At 36.0% G+C, this 19,755-nt stretch overlaps 1 protein-coding gene across 4 annotated transcripts in view; it reads left to right on the top strand.

The window, feature by feature from the left end:
• LOC120514986 (protein BCAP-like) overlaps positions 1–19,755 on the top strand; it is a 77,855-nt gene that overhangs the window by 25,992 nt on the left and 32,108 nt on the right. For 3 of the 4 annotated variants that reach the window (XM_039735655.1, XM_039735656.1, XM_039735657.1), the window contains exons 12-18: positions 1,825–1,934; positions 3,992–4,127; positions 5,007–5,117; positions 9,470–9,574; positions 17,856–18,014; positions 18,774–18,874; positions 18,983–19,145. In XM_039735655.1, the coding sequence (XP_039591589.1) occupies positions 1,825–1,934; positions 3,992–4,127; positions 5,007–5,117; positions 9,470–9,574; positions 17,856–18,014; positions 18,774–18,874; positions 18,983–19,145 (885 nt within the window). The remainder of the gene's footprint in view (positions 1–1,824; positions 1,935–3,991; positions 4,128–5,006; positions 5,118–9,469; positions 9,575–17,855; positions 18,015–18,773; positions 18,875–18,982; positions 19,146–19,755) is intronic. The other variant, XM_039735658.1, reaches the window with a different exon arrangement.

Below are 19,755 nucleotides of genomic sequence, written 5' to 3'. Positions count from 1 at the left end.
ACTAATGGTAGGGAATGCTGCAGGGATCTGTGGTGTCTGGAGTGAACTTCTCCAGGCTGGTGGCAAGGTTGTCGTCCTGGCATTGCAAGCAATCGGTGCTACCATCTGGGAGAAGGCCATCATCCCAACTAACTGGAAAACGTTACTTGTCGTCCCTATCCAGAAAGGGAAGGGTGATAGCCTAGATAGTCGTACTGGGGATAACAGTTTTCTCAGTGCCGGGTAAGGTCCTTGCTAGGGTCATCCTCAATGGGATCTGCAATCACTTGCTCACCTACAAGAAACCAGAGCAGTCTGGTTTTACACCGAAGAAGTCTTAACTTTGACTGCATCCTGGCACTGAGGGTTTGCATGGAGTGCAAACGCAAATATATACAGTTTCTTTGCAGCCCTTGTCAATTTTTTCATAAAGCGTTCAATTCAGTTGGTAGAGCTGCCTTGTGAAACATCCTGAGACTTCATGGGATCCTCCCTAAAGTTGCTGGATGTCATGGCCAGCCTGCACACTGGTACTGTGAGTGCTGTGCTGAGTGGAGGCAGAACCTCTGCATTTTTCCCCAGTTGATTCTGGGGTTCATCAAAGGTGTGTTCTTGCTCCTACTCTGTTTAATGCATGCATGAACTGGATATTTGGCAAAGGCATAGGGTCTGGTGGCTTTGGGTCATCTGTTGGTGAATAAAGATTTGTTCATCTTGACTTTGCTAATGATGCTATGATCTTTGTGGAGTCAATGGAGGCTCTGATCAGGGTTCTTGAGAGACTGAGTGAGGAGTTTGAGTGTTTGCAAAAGAACGAAGGTCCAAGTCTTTAGAGTCCTGGTGCTTCCTGTTTTGCTATGTTTGTGAGACATGGACGCTATCCAGTGACCTGAGTCGAAGACTAGACTCCTTTGGTTCTATACTCTTCAGAGTATCCTTGGGTACTACTGGCTTGATTTTGTGTCGAACAAGTGGTTGTTTGCAGAGTCCTGAATGGGACACATTGCCTACATTGTGAGAGAGCATCAGTTATGGCACTACAGTCTTTTGGCAAGATTCCTGAGTGTGTTCTGGCTCGGAGCATACTCATTGCTGAGGACCCAAGCAGCTGGACCAGGCCAAGAGGACACCCATGTAACACCTGGCTGTGGCAGATAGATGGTCATTTCTGGAGGGTTAAACTGGACCACATGTCTGCCAGGGTGCTTGCCAACCAGGATCTCTAGCTGTTTCGTTGTGTGATGGGTGCAGCACCGCGCTGTACCAGTGCATGCTCCCTGACATAACCTGACCTTGGGAGTAATTAAAAGCATGATGGGAAAACCTTTGTGTATTTTTGTGCAGTTTTCCCACAGTAATCACCATTTGAAATTAAAAATGGATGGAAAATATACAAACTTGAGCATAATATAGCAGCTCTCATTTTTTCTTAAGATGCAATGAGTTGCTGGGGGAATTTTGTTTTCTGGATTTCAAATAAAGTTCATAATGAGCATAATGTATTTATCTTTGCACTACCCTCATCACTACATAATCAATTACTTTTATAATTTGTAATCTATAATAGTTGTACTTTTGTTAAACGATATAAAAAGGCTTTGAAAAGTTGAAAATATTATTTGGTACTTGGCATGTAATTTCATAATCACTGCATTTTTAATATAGTGATCCTTTGCAGACATAAAACCAAGACGTACAATGTAAAATTAGACAATATATGCTGCCTTGGTACAATAATAATTTAGAATTTATTTATCTGATTTAAAAATACTAAAATTTATATTGCTTGATTTTCTTGGAGATCTCCATAAACCACTCTAAACAGTCTGTTGTTTTTATATTAAGGATGTTTTGCTTAGTGAAGCACTGTCAGCGGCTAACAAATGGAAAAGCAATCACGCACAAACAGCAGCGGAAAAATTCCAACTAGAAGCCAAAATTGGAACTCTAGAATAGTAAGTAGAGTAAAAAGAAATTTCCTGAGGGGGGAAGAGGAAACAAGACCAAAAAAAATGTCTAGACAGAGTTGATTTATGTTAGTTTTGGTAAATGAAACTGTTTTTTGTGACAGATACTGTATTACACACATAATTAATAATTGCTTATTTATTAGTACACAGTGCTCTGATTTCCTTTCAGTATTGTAATGTCAGTTGGGTGCAGCTTAGAAGCCTGTCTTATAGAATGGCAACAATATGCAAGACTGACTGCAGTACACTGACATGTTCTTGTCTGAAGCATGGTGATGACTATGTCCTGTTCTGTGATGGATTGCAGCCAGTGTTGTAAGGCAGGGATACTCATGTACAAATGTACATTTGTATTGAGCATTTCAACAAGATTTGCTAATTATCATTTAAATTTAAAAATTGCTGATGTTCTGGGCCCAGTATAACAAAAAAAATGATTGGATTTACCTTTCTTGGTATCAGTCGGGTTTATTTTGCATGTTAACAGAGAAGTCATTGAGATGAAGGGTAAAGCCAGTGTCTGTAATATACCTTACGTCAAAAAGAAAATGGCCATCTAGATTTTAAAAATGTCAAACAAAACTCCAGAGCTATTTCACAGTTCACATGATGAGCAATCCTGTGTAAAGGATCTAGTGAAAATGAAATAAATTGATAGCTGAGAAATATGAACTAATTGTCATTCATTTTACTGTACCAAGAGGAAAATGGGATCTTGGTAAAAACATAATCTTTCAGCAGATGACATTCCAAAAAACACTGAGAACAAAATTAAGACACAGATTCATAAAAATATTGGTATGTTAATTGGAATATTTTGGTTCTTTATTGGATTGTGTGGTTGCTCGCAGAAGAATTGGTTGACAAAGCACCATTTTATTCTGTGAAGATCTATTTGCATATGAAGATTGTTTTTAGAAAAACTTCCTAATAGCAAAATGTTTAATGTATGGTAGGCTACCTAGCAGAAAACTAATAGATTAAGAAAACCTGTATTTTAGCCTGTGTTACCATACGCGGCAAGAGTCCTTTTAAAATAATCACTTATTGGTATTACACAAACATGTTGTCATCCATTCATGGTTATTTGCTGTATGAAGCCTGTTACAAATGTAAATAAATAAAGGTTCTTTCAGGACCTTCCATGTGGATGGGCCTTTTTGGGAACCAAAAATGGTTCTCCAGTGGCATCGCTGTCAAGAACCAATCTGCACCTTTATTTTTAAGAGTTTATGCAGAGTAAAAGTCTACAAATGCATCGCTTATTGGCCACCTCAGATAATTGACATCACAATTAATAAAGCTGTATGGTATCACTTGGATAGGGAAAGGAAAATCTGCAAAAACAAAATTATGGCAAATTCTGCAAGAAGCTTGGGAGAATTCATCCTAAGCCTATCTGGGGAAAAATCATGTACCAATGTACTAAAGAGGATTGATTCAGTTTTGTAATCTAAGAGAGGCCATATAAAACAAACGCTTGCTTTAAACACAAAATCATTCTTGTCAAAATTTTTTATTAATAGTTACATTTATTGTTATGTTCTGCAGTGTTTCATAAGCAGGTTAATTTGCATTTCTAGACTAGCCTACCAAGAGGTGATTGTACCTGGGTATCCTGAGTGCACATGTTAATGGACTGAGATCCCATCTACATTTTAGCTCCAGGTTTACTCATCCGTGCTTTTACTGGAAAAAGGAAGATTTTATGTTTGGATAAATAAATAGATATGTGCTGTTTTTATTTATTAGAAAAAAAGTATTTTAATATAATAAATATTTTAACCTAAAAGCAACAAAAGGTCATCACAGTTAAGAAATTAAATATTTTTTCCACATTTACGGTATAATGCCTTTTTAGTCTCACATAGAAGAGGGGTATTAGGAAAACTATGCTACTTTTTTTTACCTGGTGACAGCTTTTACTGTAATGAGCAGTGTAATGCTTCACAAAGCCTTTTTAGCTTTAAAGCTCATGTACATGCTTAAAATGGTCTACTATCTTGTTACAAATATACATTTATTTCCTTTTATTGTTAAAGCCAGTTTGCAGACTTGAATCAACAACTGCAGAAAGCAAGTGATGGTGCCAGAACTTCAGATGAAGAAATGTTACAGAAAATGTCAGTTCTTAAATCAGAAAATACCAAACTTAATGTTGAAAATTCAAGACTTAAGGTATGCCATAGAGTATCTCAATATTGACTAAAGCACAACTTTGCCAAAAGTTTTGTTCAAAGAAAAATAAAAATTTTCTATCATTGCCAGCTATACTACTTAGATTAGATTTGATAAAACTTCATTAATTCCATGGGGATGTTCAAATGTATACAGCCGCAAAAACGTAAACAAGAATACAGACTCCAGGGACAAATAATACAGCTGATTGATGAATCAGTTGATCAATAAGTAAATAAGTAAACTTAATGAGTACATCAGGTGGAAGCTCTGAATTGCAGTAGGAGATAGACACCCAGAGGCACTTCAAAGCACACTGTGTTGTAATGACACTGCAGCCAAAAGTGCTCCAAGGGGGCATTTTTCACAATGGCATCCATATTTGCCCCCATCCACTTTTCCTTAACAGCTTACAGTGTGTCCGTGGTTCACCCTGTGATGAAGCAGGCTTTCCTGTTAAGTTTTTTCAGGCATTGTGCTCCTTTTGTGCTTAGGTTACTTCCTCAGGAGACCACAGCACACTGGCTGCTATGGACTACACACATCAAAAGACCTTGACTATTAAATAAAAACACATGCCTAGTTACACAGCATGATTTCTGTTCTTTCTCCAGGTTTCTGGCATTAAAAACCTAAACTGCATAAAGTTCAGTGACCCTTTTTTTTTTTTTTAAATAAAGTAGTGATGAATATTTCCTTAAGGTTTTTCAGATGAAAATATTCTTGTAAAGAATGTAAAATGAACTTTTCTGGCTTTCTTCAAATATTAGTTTGAAAGGTTATTCTGAATTATTGTTGAACATGTAAAATAATGTATAAGTTCTGTTGCCACTATTTATTTTTGGATCTCATGTTCGTCTTTCTTATTATTAATTGCAGGTATCATTAGCAACTTTAGAGGGAAAAGTGGCTCAGTCTGAAGCTGAAGTTGAACTACAAAAAGAAGAAGCTAAAAAATATAAAGATCTTGTTGAACAATATAAAATGCAGGTGAGAATAAATCATTTTAAATTGTCTTATACAGACATTCTATTATAAATGTGATACATCTTTCTGTTAAGTACTAACTAATGTTGATCAGTGAAGTTCGTCAAAACATTTTTTGCAGTAGTTATGTTGTGTTTGCCGGTGACCATGTTCACTGAATATTTTCCTAAAAATTTGCCTTGCAAATAATTCTTTGCAAGGCCATTGTGTCATCACAAAGCTGTAGCAGCCATATGAAGGACTTTGCATGCCTAAAATGAAATTTTTAGAAATCATGGCCAAACAATTACTTACACTGATATTTATATTTTTGAAATCAAAAATGTGAAAATGATCTTGACAATAGCAGTACTCAATAAACGATATACTGTGATTGATGCACAGTGAAATTTTAAAGCAACCTCAGAAAACTGTTTGGCCATCACTGGGTTGGAAGCACACAAGAGAAAAACCAATGCTGTTTTAGGTGCTGAGATGCACTGAATCCACTAACCTCTGACCACCAAAGCTTTTGATGCTGTTGAGAATTAACTTCCCTATGTCTAACTGCACCCATTTCACAAAGGGGAAACCTTGCACTTCCACTTATAGTCAACAACATTTATTTATATAGCACATTTTCATACAAATTATACAGCTCAAAGTGCTTTACATGATGAAGAAAGAGACTAAATAAAAATTAGAATAAGGGAACACTAATTAACATAGAAAAAAAGTAAGGTCCGATGGCCAGGGTTGACAGAAAAAACAAAAAAAAAAAAACTCCAGACGGCTGGAGAAAAAAATAAAATCTGCAGGGGTTCCAGGCTATGAGACCGCCCAGCCCCCTCTAGGCATTCTACCTAACATAAATGACCTCAATCAGTCCTCATGGTATTCATTGTATTTTATTTTAATGTATTCATGGTAGTCATTTCACATTCCCTAACCTTTTAGGGTGTGTTTGCTTTATGTGGGTCATCAGTGAACATAAAATGGTAAAAATGGATCCCGATGCTACAAAGGTTGAGAAACACTGCCAGATTGCCAACCTATATGCATTTAAAAAAATTAACAAAAACCTTTTGTAAGTATTGTCATTTAAGGGGCACATTAGCTGACTGTAATGCAGATATTGTTTACTGCACTGAATACATAACACTGATCCATGTCCCCTGGTAGAAGAGCACTGCATGCATAATTATTTATGCAAATAAGCCATGTGTGTAGCTGGTTTAAAGGAGCCCACCCCCTTTCCCTATTCAAAAAACAAAGGACATACTATAAAGTAAAAAAGACTAAAATCACAATTCATAAGGTGTTTCTTTCTTTTTGTTGGAAAATGAAACTGCAAAGCACCTGCACATATACATGGGAACAAAAGATGTTCCCGCTGCACACAGAGCCACAACTTCAAACAATGGAATCTGCCAGTTCCACTCTGCTGCTTTGTTATATTTATGCCCCAAGAATGGAACTCTATGAGCGCAATGATCTAAATTTGACTTACTTAATGCTAGTTTGTGGCCATTTGTTGTATTTTGTTTGTGGTATTTGTTCTGTCTATGTGCCTTCTTGTTTGTGGCATGGTGGCTCAGTGCTTAGCACACAATAATTAGTCCAGCATAGTTGACAGACTTTCCCTTGCCCCCAGGGACACTTAAAATACCACTGCACTATTATAATCCACTCAGAACTAGTTCAGTTCCGCTTTTTTGACATTAATCCATTCCGTTGAGTTCGACAAATATCACAAACACATTCACAGTGAACTCTGCGATGTTTGCTCATCACTAGTACTGACTACCTGTAAGTATCACAAGGGACAATTGGAATGTATGCAAGTTTTCATAATATGTGATTGTAAATATTGGTAAATTGCAATTGTTTAAATATTTTTTATAAATTATACATTTTTATCACTTTTTTTGAGCACTTGCAACATAAGCATTAAAATACAGTAATAACAGAGTAAAAATGAAATGAACAGCAAAATGTGCATAATTTATTTTTGATTCCATTTTGTTAATTTTTTTTTTGTCAATACTCCCTAAATATCAACACAATGTATTCAATACAATGTTTAATGAAAATGCACCTATACACTGTAAATGTAATGTATACATAACGGTTTTGCAAACATTGCATTGGTCCTTGGTGGTTAAGTGAAACCTAAATTCTCCAACACAGCTTTTGTTTGTTGTTCAATCTACCTCCACATCCTCACCTTTGGTCCCAACTTCTGAATTATAACTGAAACAATAAAAGTGCAAGTACAGGCAGCTAGTTCAGGGTGAGGGGGTTAGGAGCACTACAATCCAGAATATTCTCAGAGTTCAACCATTATTTGTCTAGATCAAGGTGAGGCTTTTGATACAGGTTGGGAATGAGGATGTCTCTGAAGTAATAGTTTAAAATTGTGAAGATCCGGTAGAAGACATATTATAAAAATTTATTTATTTTTTGGTCTGGTTTGGGGGTGCCTGGAAATTCCCAAAGAGGCATTGGAGACCATTGTTGAATGAAGAGTTTCATGGTCCAAAGAACATGAAGTGTTACCACCACAATGCAAACCAGAACAGCCTCATAAAAAAATGAAGTGGTTTCTAAAAAATAAAAAAAAAAAAAGTTGGTTCTAGTAACCAAAATTTAATAAAAAAAAAAATCTAAATCTGTTTAAGTCCAAGTAACGTTTTATTGTGTTTTTAGTGTTCATACATTTAGGTACGGAAGCGTATTAGGGCCACAGTAAAAAAAAAAAAAAAATACGGACACAGTGTACAAGAAAAAAAAAACTAAATGTCAAGATTAAAGTCGAATGTTATTTACCCATTTACCTTTATTTATTTACTTCCTACAGTCACAAGTAGAGTACAGAGCTTCCCATGTACATATACAAAGTACAGCGATGGCAAAAGTGCATTTTTGATCCGATGTAGAACCGTCGTCATGATTTGAGTTTACCTCTGTTATACTGCGTCTATGTGAAAACAGCAGTGTCAAGTACGGGGGTTGGGATCGTGAATGCTGCTGAATACAAAAAAAAAAACAAGCTAACCTTTACAAGTATCATAAATTACACTGACTGTTACAGACTGGAATCAAATGTAGGTTTTTATTCTAAAATAGTAAGAATACGAGCAGCTTACTTCTCAAAACGGACTCGTCCGGGATTGAACCCGTGAAGCTTTGATTAACAGTCAACATTTGATACCATTGCACCACCGAAGCTGCTGTAGCAAATGTGTGTCAATGTCGCACCCTAACCTGGCTTCTTTTTCTGCATTTATATTTTTGAATGGAATCGCATTTGTTCTGTTATATTTGTACCTTTTGTGAAAGTGGTTTTTTGATATTTGGAATTCAGGTTTCACACATTATACACTTCATGTCTACATTTTGTCAATTATTACTAAAACATGAAAAAGTTTCTGTTTTAACAATGTGTTTACATAGATCGTTGTAGACACGGAACACACATGAAATGCAAGTGTTCCAAATAACGATATATTATTTATAAAAGGTGTCATTTTACTTGACTTCTCACTGTATACAACTCTAAGCAACTGACACGCAGGTAAACAGACTTGAGCTGTGAAAACTGTACGGGGTGGGGGATGTGGTAGCAGGCTGCTTGCTGCTTATCAACAGATTTAAAGGACAAAAGACGCTGACGGAGAGGTGCGAAGCGTTTTAAGGTGGGACGGATTTACGAGTTTTTTTGTAGGCTCTGGTAACTCTAGTGTTAAGAAGCAAGTAGAGATTAACAACTAGGTCAGGGAACACTTAACACAAAGCATTTAATGTGCTGCATTAACGTATGACAGGGTTTGAGAAAATCTAGTAAATTAAATATTCATTTAAAATGAAGTTGAGTTTGCAACATTCTACTGACAAAATAAATTGACTGCGAGGATAAAGTGGAAATGTTGATTTTAATCTCGACGTAAATGGCGAGAATAAATTATGTCAACATGTCGACTTTATTCTCGATGTTTATTTTTTTTTCTTCACTGTGTCCTTTTTTTTCTTCTTCACCATGGCCCTAATACTCTTCCGTATTTAGCTAATGACTCTACAGCAAAGACAGAATTTACAAAATATCGCTCGTTTTTGTCTTTAAGTTTTGTTAAGAGTGGAAATGTTTTTGGTTTTTATTTATTATTATAGTTTGCCAATATTCAAGTAAGTACAATTACCCTACTTTATTTACTTTGTGAAGGTTAATGTATTGTACATTTCTTTTGAAATTAACCTTCCCAAATTGCCAAGGCAAGCAATAGGTAATTTTTCATCATGTATATACCCTTTATATTTAGTACTGTAATGAAAAAACATTTTTCAAAATAATGTTTTTTTTTTCCCTCTACATCTAGATAAAAAATATGCAGGAAGAAGCAGAAGAGTTGAAAATAAGATGTGAAAAAATATTTAGAGGAAATTCACTATCAAAAGAAAAACAAAATACAGATTTAACAAAGGTAAGTCTCATCCTGTTTTTAGCTCAACATTTACTTGCTTTTTTAGTCTTAACTTTACAAGGGTAATTTCTTGCTGACTCCCAAAACGTTGTAAGTAGAATTGGAAGAAGACCTCTTCATTCTCTTTTCAAGCTTTAGTGCTTAGTGCTGGTGCATCTGAAGTTCTGGGAAAGCCCACATAGCATTAAAAATCATTCATATGTGTCCATAAAAAAAACAAAAAAAAAAAACAATCTCAAACACATGATACAACCCTGCATAATGACAACACTGCACAGGTTAATTGACATATAATATGCATCACAGTAGGAAAAGTGCCACAGGAGGTAGGCTAAAGTCCACATCCTCTATCAGTGATGCATAGCATGGTATTCATTTTCTGCACATTCTCTCCTACAAGTTTAGATATAGATGATCCCCATCAAAATTGTGATATTTTTTCAAAAGGAAAAAAAAATACTGACATTTGTATTTCCACAAATATCAGGCAAAACAGAAAATCTGCATAATTTTAGTACTGCACTAGCCATGGGATCCATGCAGACCCCAGAACAGTGAGGCAGGAATGACAGCTCTGCAAGGCCACTCTGCCTTTGTTAAAACATCTTTACTTAGCCAACCAAACTTTAACCTGATTAAATCCATTTCTATAATAACTTTTCAGTTCTTGTCACTTGATTGCATTTTACATGTGTGCCCAGCCTTTTTTTCACTAGCTGTCACTAGAATACAGAAATACGCATATGCAGCCTGCAGTACCATTGTGAAATAACCCGATAAATAAATAATGCAGTAAGTTTCTGGAGCAGTGGGAATAAGCTTCTATATTTTTCAGTATGTGGGGCAGCATTAGGGCTACATCTCCACCCAAGATGTCCACAACAGATAGACAAGCGAACAGTAAATGTATCCTTACCTCAAGATAAATTTTATCACAGATTCTGGGTCCTATTATCGCTTCCAGTTTGCTTTTGTTGTTACAAACATGCCTCAGAAACGCAGAAGGCATGCTTTTTTATAAGTCGAAACCTTGGCTGCTTCAGGAAGCGCTTATTCAGAAAGTTTTGGAAGGGATAAGTTTGCTATTTTTCAAATCAGTTATTTCTTCACAATCCTGGTATGTAGTATTTTTCCACCTTAAATTGCATTCTAAAGTGAAGCATATTTTATATAGTTAAAAAAAATCTCACTTGCTCTTACAGTACCCTTTAACTGCATTGTAAAACACAAGATAGTTAGTTAATTTTTAAAAAATTTTAAATATGCTATACTACAAACCTAAGATTGGCAGAAATCTAAGTAATCAATGTACTTTTTTTTTTTTTTGATACATGGTGTATCCTTTTGGTCTGGTATAATAATACACACTCCATCTCTTTTCCTTGATGCCTTTTCCTGTTTGGATAGAGTCAGAGTGGTTGACTGGGAAAATGTAGCGATGTTTACTACTATTTTTAGACCATTATTTGATATTTCTTTAGGTTTTTTATTTATATATGTAACCTTCTAGTTTTACCTTCTAGTTGGCCCTCTGTATCTGCAGGTGTTTAGTTTCAGGACCCTCTGCGGATATGTCCGTTCCCACCTGGGAGTGTGTCCCTCATAGGTATGGACCCTGAGATTGATACAATACTATTGTCAGGATCTGTGGACATTGATGGCTAAGAAATTTCAAGCGTTATAGGCCAAAGCTTCATAATTTTCGATGCTTTAGTTAAAAACCTTGTTATAAGAAATTTTTTCTTTTTGTTTGTGGAACTTTTTTGAATGTTTTCAATCCATAGTTTATTAAATCAAAGGGCTGACCATATTTTAAAAAAATTTTATCTAACCTTAGTAACTGTGCAGACACAGAACTGTGTGTGTGTGTGCGTGTGTGCATGCTTCACTTTAAAACACTATTTTATATGGCAAATACCAATATACCATGGTTTTGAAGAAATAACTTTGACTTGAAAAATGCCAAACTTTATCTATTAATGCTTACCATGATTGTGAAATAAACAATGATTTGAAAAACACAGAACTTGCCAAATTTGCTCGGAAAAACACCAGTAATCAGGTTCTTATTTCTGCTTTGTCCTGGTGATTTTGTGAAAAAAAAAAACTCTTTTCTAGAAATTTAATGAATTGAACTGAAATTAATCTCTTTTCCGGTCTCTAAATAAAAAAATGGGATAAATAACAAAATATGACGTAATGTGGTTCTATAGCAGCCATAAAAGGCTGCATTAATTTTTCCAGAATGCTTGATTGTATTGAGTAGTATAAATGTTCATTGTATGTTCAAAGGGATTCTGTTAGAGTATTTGTGCAATAACTTTGAAATGTTCCATGTTATTACATTCTTATCAAATATGATAAAGATTGGTGGATTTGTTTTGGCGTTGCATTAGTGACTGTGTAAGTAAGTGTGTTCTTTGAAGGACTGGTGCTCCATTCGTGTCTTCGCTTTTGACCCTGCTGATATAGGCGCTGGTCTTCTGCAACTTTGCACAGCATTAATCTTGTACATTTATAAACGCATAATTGATATTTATAAAAAATGAGAGAAGTTAACTTGTGTCTCTTCATCAAGCATTTATAAGTGTTCTGTGTTTTTACTGTTTTTACAGTATCGTATGTCTGATTTTTCTTTTGGTACTATAAAAACTTCAAAGTCAAAATTTTATACAACTCTTTTAGTGTTAGCAATGTTCATATTAGCTATCTCAATTAAAATGCAATCTGCATCCTAAGTGGATGGTGACTTAACACATATTGCATAAAACAAAGGCATAATAAAAAATAAATGGAAAAGCGCTCTGTGAGACATTTGTGCGGTAACTGTAAGGGGTAAAACAAGAGACAGTGATCTTAGTTCTGTATGTTGTTCTTTGATTGCCTGCCTATGCCCATCACATGCTGTAAAATGTTGTGTGTGATTTTTTTTTTTTGGTTTTTTTTTTTTTAACTCCGATTGTGTTTTACATGTTTTGAGCAATACCTAGCAATTTTTTTGGGATTTTTGTTTGCGGACTGTGCTGCATTCTCTTTTCTCCTTGATCGCATTGCTTTGTGTACACAGTGAATTCAAATTTTATGAAAGGCTTGTGACAGATAGACGGCGCTGTCGTTCGTCCTCTTGAACCCTCAGACAATACGTTAGACACCAGGTAAAAGTCCAATAGTTGGCTTTATTATTAATAAATAGTGCACAAAGCACCCTCCTCTCCACAATACTCATAAACAATACACAATTCCCAATAATACACAATAATCCTCCACTTCCAGACGCATTGCCACCCTTCCACCCAGCTCAGCTCCACGTCTGGGATTTTCCATGGTCCTTTTATAGTCCTTGACCCGGAAGTGTGACGTTCTAGCACCTCCAGATCAGATAAAAACTCCTCTTCTTTAACCCGGAAGCACGTCATTCCCTTTGTCCATGTGACTCGGACACACTTCCGGGATGTAGGGAGAACCATTGTTGCTCCTCCCTGCAGCACCTTCTAGCAGCCCCCGTGTATAAAAACTCCATTGTCCATAATTCGCTGCTGCCATTCGGGGCACCTCCATGCTGTAGGGAGGGCTCCACCTGGCGGCCTGGGGGTATTGGCCGGGACGACTGGCCGGCCATATTCCCCAGGCTGTATTTCCAAGTGTCCTATTCCTTTGAAGGCTACAGTTTTCACCCACTGGTTTTTTGCAACAGTTCACAAGTCATAAGCATGTTAAGCTTTGCGATTACACTGCAAGTAAAAAAATAAAAATATAAATGCTAAGTATTATAAAAAGCACGTATAGTATAAATTTAAATGCACCACCCAGAATGTTTTAAGCCTGATTTTAAATATTTTCTAATGCATACTTATCTATACTAATAAAAGGCAAAGCCCTCATTGACTGACTGACTAACTCACTCATCACTAATTCCCCAACTTCCTGTGTAGGTAGAAGGCTGAAATTTGGCAGGCTCATTCCTTATAGGTTACTTACAAACGTTAAGCAGGTTTCATTTCGAAATTCTACACGTAATGGTCATAACGGTCAACAACGTCCACCATGTTAAACTTTCTTATTTATGGCCCCATCTTCAGAAAATTTGGTAGGCGGCTTCCCTGCACTAACCGAAACCGATGTACGTACTTATTTCGGTGGTATGATGCCACTGTCGGCCGCCATATTGAACTTTCCAACGGTCTTTGTTACCTATGGACCCATCTTCAAGAAATTTGGTACGCGGATTCCCAATGCTAACTGAATCCTACTTACGTACATATATACGTCCATAGCCTGCAGCTCGGTCGCCATGTGAGGCGGCATTGGGTACCCCATCCCCACGCCTCCCACGTTGTTAGCTGCCTGCCTATATAAGGCCGTCCGTCGCTCCGGTCTCTTCATTCCCTTCCTTGCTTCGCCACGGTATTTACATCTCCCTGCTGATAACTGTAGCCTTTTTATTCAATGCACGGCTTCTCCGCTGTTTTATTGTTCGTTTATTACAATTATAATTATTGTATAGGTATTTTTCACTTAGTTTACATTGTTCGGGTACCCATTGCCTTTATCGTTCCAACCGTAACCCCCATTAACATGTCTATCGAGGTGATCACCATTGATCAAAGAACTGTCACTTACTGAGTGGTTTCCATGCCGGAGATGGCGCCTGCCTTTTCCATTCTCTGTGTTACATATTGCACGGCCATATCGGGCTCAATCTTGATATCCCGAGGAACATGGTGTCTTAAGCATTGAATGACTGGGACAGGTTCAAGGTGTGGACTGATGACAGTACAGGAGATAATTATTCTACACAGGAGCTCTATAAGAGTGGAATGCTTAAGCCCTTCACCTATGGTTCTACATGCGAGTCGATGGCTGCCTCTGAATTGTTCGGTTGTCGCTTTCAAGTGTACCGAAATGGCCAAATATTTTACACCTTTCAACAACCGCCAATGCCTCTTAAACATCTTAGATTCACAGGTGACGATTTCAGTAATGGACACTTTGATGTTTATGAATGTTTAACTCTCAAAAGCTGGATGCAAAGTTATCTATGAAACCGGTTGTATGCTAACAATGCTTGAAAGATGCCGAATGTCACTTCAACACAAGTCCTACAAATACTGTTGTAATTGAAACAAACCATGAAACTCAAACTGATTATGACAGCAGCAATCCAAGCTGTGAGATTTGAAACAAGATTACTGTTCACATGGCCAACTGTAAGTTGCATGCTCAAGAATAAGCTCAGCGCACAGCTTGGTCATATTACAACCGGAGGACCGAACTCACAATGTGGTATACAAAGAGATCCTTAACAAATAATTATTGGTATATTTTCCCTCAGTTTAAAAAGGTTTACTTTTCTTCTTAATACAAATTTTAAGGCAGTACTTCGCCACTGCGAAGCGCGGGTATTTTGCAAGTATTTTAATATATTTGAATCTTAATTTGGGCTAATTTGCTAGCCATACTGCAAATCTGTTTATACTATATTGAAATTGGAGTTTGAAAACTTAAAACCGATAAGATCTTTACCTCCTTGCAACATCCCTCAACCTGTGCAGCAAGTTTGTAAAACTAGATGATTTGGGAGTGGAAAAACATTTTTGGAATGTCTTAAATTGCCATCTTGTATAGTGTGACAGACAAGCAGTTATTCATATTGCCAGGAAATATTCAAAATAAATACCTGATCTCATAAGTATTAATTAAAAAAATAAATTTGAAAACACAAATCCTACTCATCTGGTGCATGGCCAGAAAAATAAACCAACTATCTCCTTTGACAAATGAATTCTATAAAGACACAGATAAGTTTTTGTAGCACAGAATATTTTCCTTAAGCACTCCTGCCAGATTAATCCTGTTTAACATTTGAAAATCTGGTTCCTGTTATGATATTCCTTTTATTAGAACATAAATATCTTTTCAGTTTTGCATCATATGTAGTTGTCACATCAGTGCTTTTCTTGTACATTTCTTAATAAAACTAATAACAAAAGAGTCAGTTTTTAATTCTAGAAGTAGGAGAAATTCTTCAAATGCTAAGCACTAAACTGATAATATAAAGTCCAATCAATTACAGTGTTCCTGCTTCTTGAAGTAATCGATTTATTGTGAAATTTTATAATCTTGTTTTGCAAAATTGCTTTTTAAGATTTGTTGCCACCTGCACAGAAAAGCATATCTGTTATTTTATACTAGACATTAAGCCCGTTACAATAACGAGCGCTAGAACAGTAGTGCATAAACATTAGTAGGAACAGTCTATATTAAATGGCAAGGGACCTTGTATGTGGCTGTAATATGCATCATTGTATTGTGTGCCTTTAATTTTCTCTCACAGTAATACTGGTTTGTATTTCTGTAAAATGCCTGTAATTTTGTCTGACAGTAATACATTGGAACCTCGGGTCACGACCATAATTCGTTCCAAAACTCTGGTTGTAACCCGATTTGGTCGTGAACCGAAGTAATTCCCCCCATAGGATTGTATGTAAATACAATTAATCCGTTCCAGACCTTATGAACTGTATGTAAATATATATTTTTTTAAGTTTTTAAGCACAAATATAGTTAATTATACCATTGAATGCACAGCATAATAGTAAACTAAATGTAAAAACATTGAATAACACTAAGAAAACTTTGAACAACAGAGAAAACTAACACTGCAATAGTTCGCACTATAGCCTTACTACCCACTCGCTAAAAACACTTTTTTTTAATGAGTTTTAAGCACAGGGAAAAAAATGAACATTTGAAAAATCCGTAATTTAATAAAAAACCAAGAAAAGTAACATTGCAACAATGCACGCGCGCGCCTGTGTGTCTGTCTTTGTGTGTGTGTCTGTCTGTCTCTCGCGCGCACGCACCTGTGTGTGTGTGTCTCTCTCTCTGCACACACAGGGAATGCACAGGAAGAAACTGAACATGTGCCGTGTGGGCCCCGCGCATGCGCACTTCATGAGAAGACACACACGGACACCTGGACGCACACAGGGGTTTTATTAAAGAGGATACAGAACAGCTCTAATGTTAGATAACCTGAATTATGATTTTATCTATCCATTAAGAGTTTCTTATTTTATTGTGATGCATAAACGTTACCTGTTAATGTATTTAGAAATTATATGCATAATGAACACCCTTTCAGATCCTTTGTGTTTGTGAGCATATATAAAGTACAATTATGTGCATACATATGTTTTTCTTGACATTTCTTTGTTTTAACATTATGGTTTGCATTTATTTCATACTATATTTAATATACAGCACATCAGGCTTATAAGTGGAAGAGTACTTAGAATTAACAGAAAAAATCCTTTTCAATATACTGTATGTCTTGTAACATATGTATATGTTTTTTATAGTTTTTAATAATACCAAGATGTTACATTGGATTAAGTTGTCCCTCCAAAATGGATGACAATGCAATAGAAAGTACAAGTCTGAGAATCCACTGAGATTTCAGTGGCAACTCTGAAGGCCGTTACAGGCCTTTTATATTAAAGACGCTTTGAATGTATGGTTCTAAAAACAAATGCCCAACTCCAGATATACAAGGCCGGAGAGTAGGATTACTGAGCAGAAAGCCACAGCTCAAAGGAGCCTTGTTAAGTCTCTTGATATACAAAACAATATTGCAGACTCTGAAGCCTTGGTCTAATGAAAATTAATGCACATATTAAACTTATTAATGGATAGATACTACAGCCAAGCACTGGTCTGAGTACAAAAATGTAGGAACTGATTCTGTCAAGGAATTTTATCTTTCAGTGAAAGAGTGATCATACACACGCACACACACACACGCTGACAGAGGAATTGTGAAGTGGCTGTATAAAACAGTTGCCCTTAACTAAATCCAAATAAAAACAAAAACCTTGCAGAATGCAGTCCAGCAGTCACTTTACAGTTTCAGCTGGATCAGTCCTATATGAGAAAGAATTACTAAATTGCAAGGTTGTTCTATATTTTTTTTCTGTTTTATCAGTGTGCATGTTCATTTTCTCTGGTATTAAGTATATGTTTCTCACCCAGATGTGGCGTGTTAATATTTCATCAAATCTTTCTTACCCTCAGTTTGTTAGGCTGAAGAATCTGAAAAGGTCTATAGATTTTCCATAAACACTTTGTGTTTGAACTACTGATGCTTGTATCTGAAATTATAACAAAACCTTGCTCTTTGGCTTAATTAAATACAGTGCTTTAGCTCTCACTGTATGTATTTTCAAAATAAGTTGCAATTTAACCATATTTTGCCAAAACTTTTATTCATATTCTGGAACAGGAGAAAAATCCTCTGGAGGCGCGAGTGATGGAGCTAGAAGTTTTTCCTGATTTGCTGAAGGCAGCTGAACAAAGATTGTGTGACTGCCAAGACAGCCTAATGAGCTACGAGCGAAGATTTACAGAAAATTCAAATACTATTAGTCAGCTGCAGGTTAAGGTGCATATCTGTTGGCAATTGCAAATGGTAGATTTTCCTCCGTGTTGGAAAATTCCATTTACAGTTCATTGCCACCTGGTGGTAGTAATGCTCTTTCATGGACTAAAAGCAGCTTCATTTTTTTTCTCCTTGTATGTTATGAGCTTATTAGTTACGTTTGTTTTCATTGAAGTAGTTTTTGGGATATTATACTTTTGAAATGTATGACGGGGGCTAATTAAGTGTGAACTTTTTAAATCATTGGTTTTGGTTTTCTTTTTTTTTCCCTCACTGCTTATTCATTATAATGAGCAAGCTTTTATGTTAAATATTTGAAATGGTTTTTTTTTGTTGTTTTTTTAGTGGAAGGTTTACATATGCAAAAACATGTGTTAATGTTAGATTAGTTTTAAATTTAATGTGATAATTTATAATTTGCTTGAATTTGTGGTCATCATCATAAAACAAGATCTGTTTTTAAACTGAAATACTGAAGGTGGGCGCTTTTGGTAGGCGGAAATTGAGCCAGAAAATGAACTGCTTTTGTCCTCGATGTGTTTACTGTTCTTTTGAAATTCAATTTCATAGTAAGTTTGTAAAAGTGTAGTTTCTTAGTCACTTCTAATTGATTAAATCATATCTGCATTATAAGCAACAAACATTTAAATGATTAATGCTATTAAATTAGTTAAATGTGAAATGTCAATTTATTTTCTGTCCTTGGATTTTTGTGTTTGCATGGTATAATATTTTTATATAGTAAATATTTGCTTTTTGCAGCTGGAAAATCAAACGCAATCCCTAAATTCGTCACTTCGAATGGTAGAGTCTCTGCAAGAAGAAAAAGATTCATTAGGATATCAGTTTGTCACATTGCATAGGTAAATGTAAAAGCAAATTTACTTTAAAAACATGTTTCTTTATTAAAATGTTGAAGCATTAAAGTGAAGAGAGGATCATTTAAAACAATCTCCCTATGTATTTTAAAGGCAGATAGAGGATGTCCAGTCGGAAAATCGAGATCTAGTACGGAAACTGTCAAGTCAGGAGGAAGCCCTCCGTTACAGTGAAAAACAGCTGGAAGAAAGATCAGCTGAATGTCTGGCTCTTACTCGGCAGCTTGAAGCAGCATTAACAGATGTTAGAAAGCAGGTATTGTAGAACTGATGCTGTTTGAAGAACACATATCCACTACTTTGTAATTCTGCAGAAGAAGTTCATTTTGGCCCACCTTTTAGATCACATGTTTCTTGATCCACAGTACTGCACTGTCAGATAAATGAATTTTGCTTTGAGCTTTTGGCAAAAGCCAGCATCATTTTAGATATCATTTCCTGATTGATTTAAAAGCTTTCTTCAGAGTTTTCTTGCCAATTTTTGTTAACCTCTAGTCACATTTTGCAATATTCTTTATTGCTTTTCCTGCAGCACATCAATCTGACAGTTTTGATTCAGCAAGGTAGGTTGCAGAGAAGCTGGTCTGCATTTTAATAGATCCCCATAATTTTGTCTTTGATCTTTGCTTCTTGCTGCATATTTTTGATAGTGGCAGATTTAGCTCATTATGAATTAAATGTGCAGTGTAATTAAACTTTTTTTTTATAGGTTTGGAAGTAATGCGTCAGCAGAGCCTAAAGCAAACTGACAGCTGGGAAAGCTTTTTGCCTGTGTAGTTTATTGCGTGCCTGTTAGATTAGAATTGTTTTTTTTTTTAACCAGAATGTTAATGTGTAGCAGAAAATGATTTTCGTATGACCTGCTT

The sequence above is a fragment of the Polypterus senegalus genome, chromosome 14, assembly GCF_016835505.1.
Source record: "Polypterus senegalus isolate Bchr_013 chromosome 14, ASM1683550v1, whole genome shotgun sequence".
NCBI lineage: Eukaryota > Metazoa > Chordata > Cladistia > Polypteriformes > Polypteridae > Polypterus > Polypterus senegalus.
Note: the sequence above shows the minus strand (reverse complement) of the source record. Positions and strands in the feature narration are given on the sequence as shown.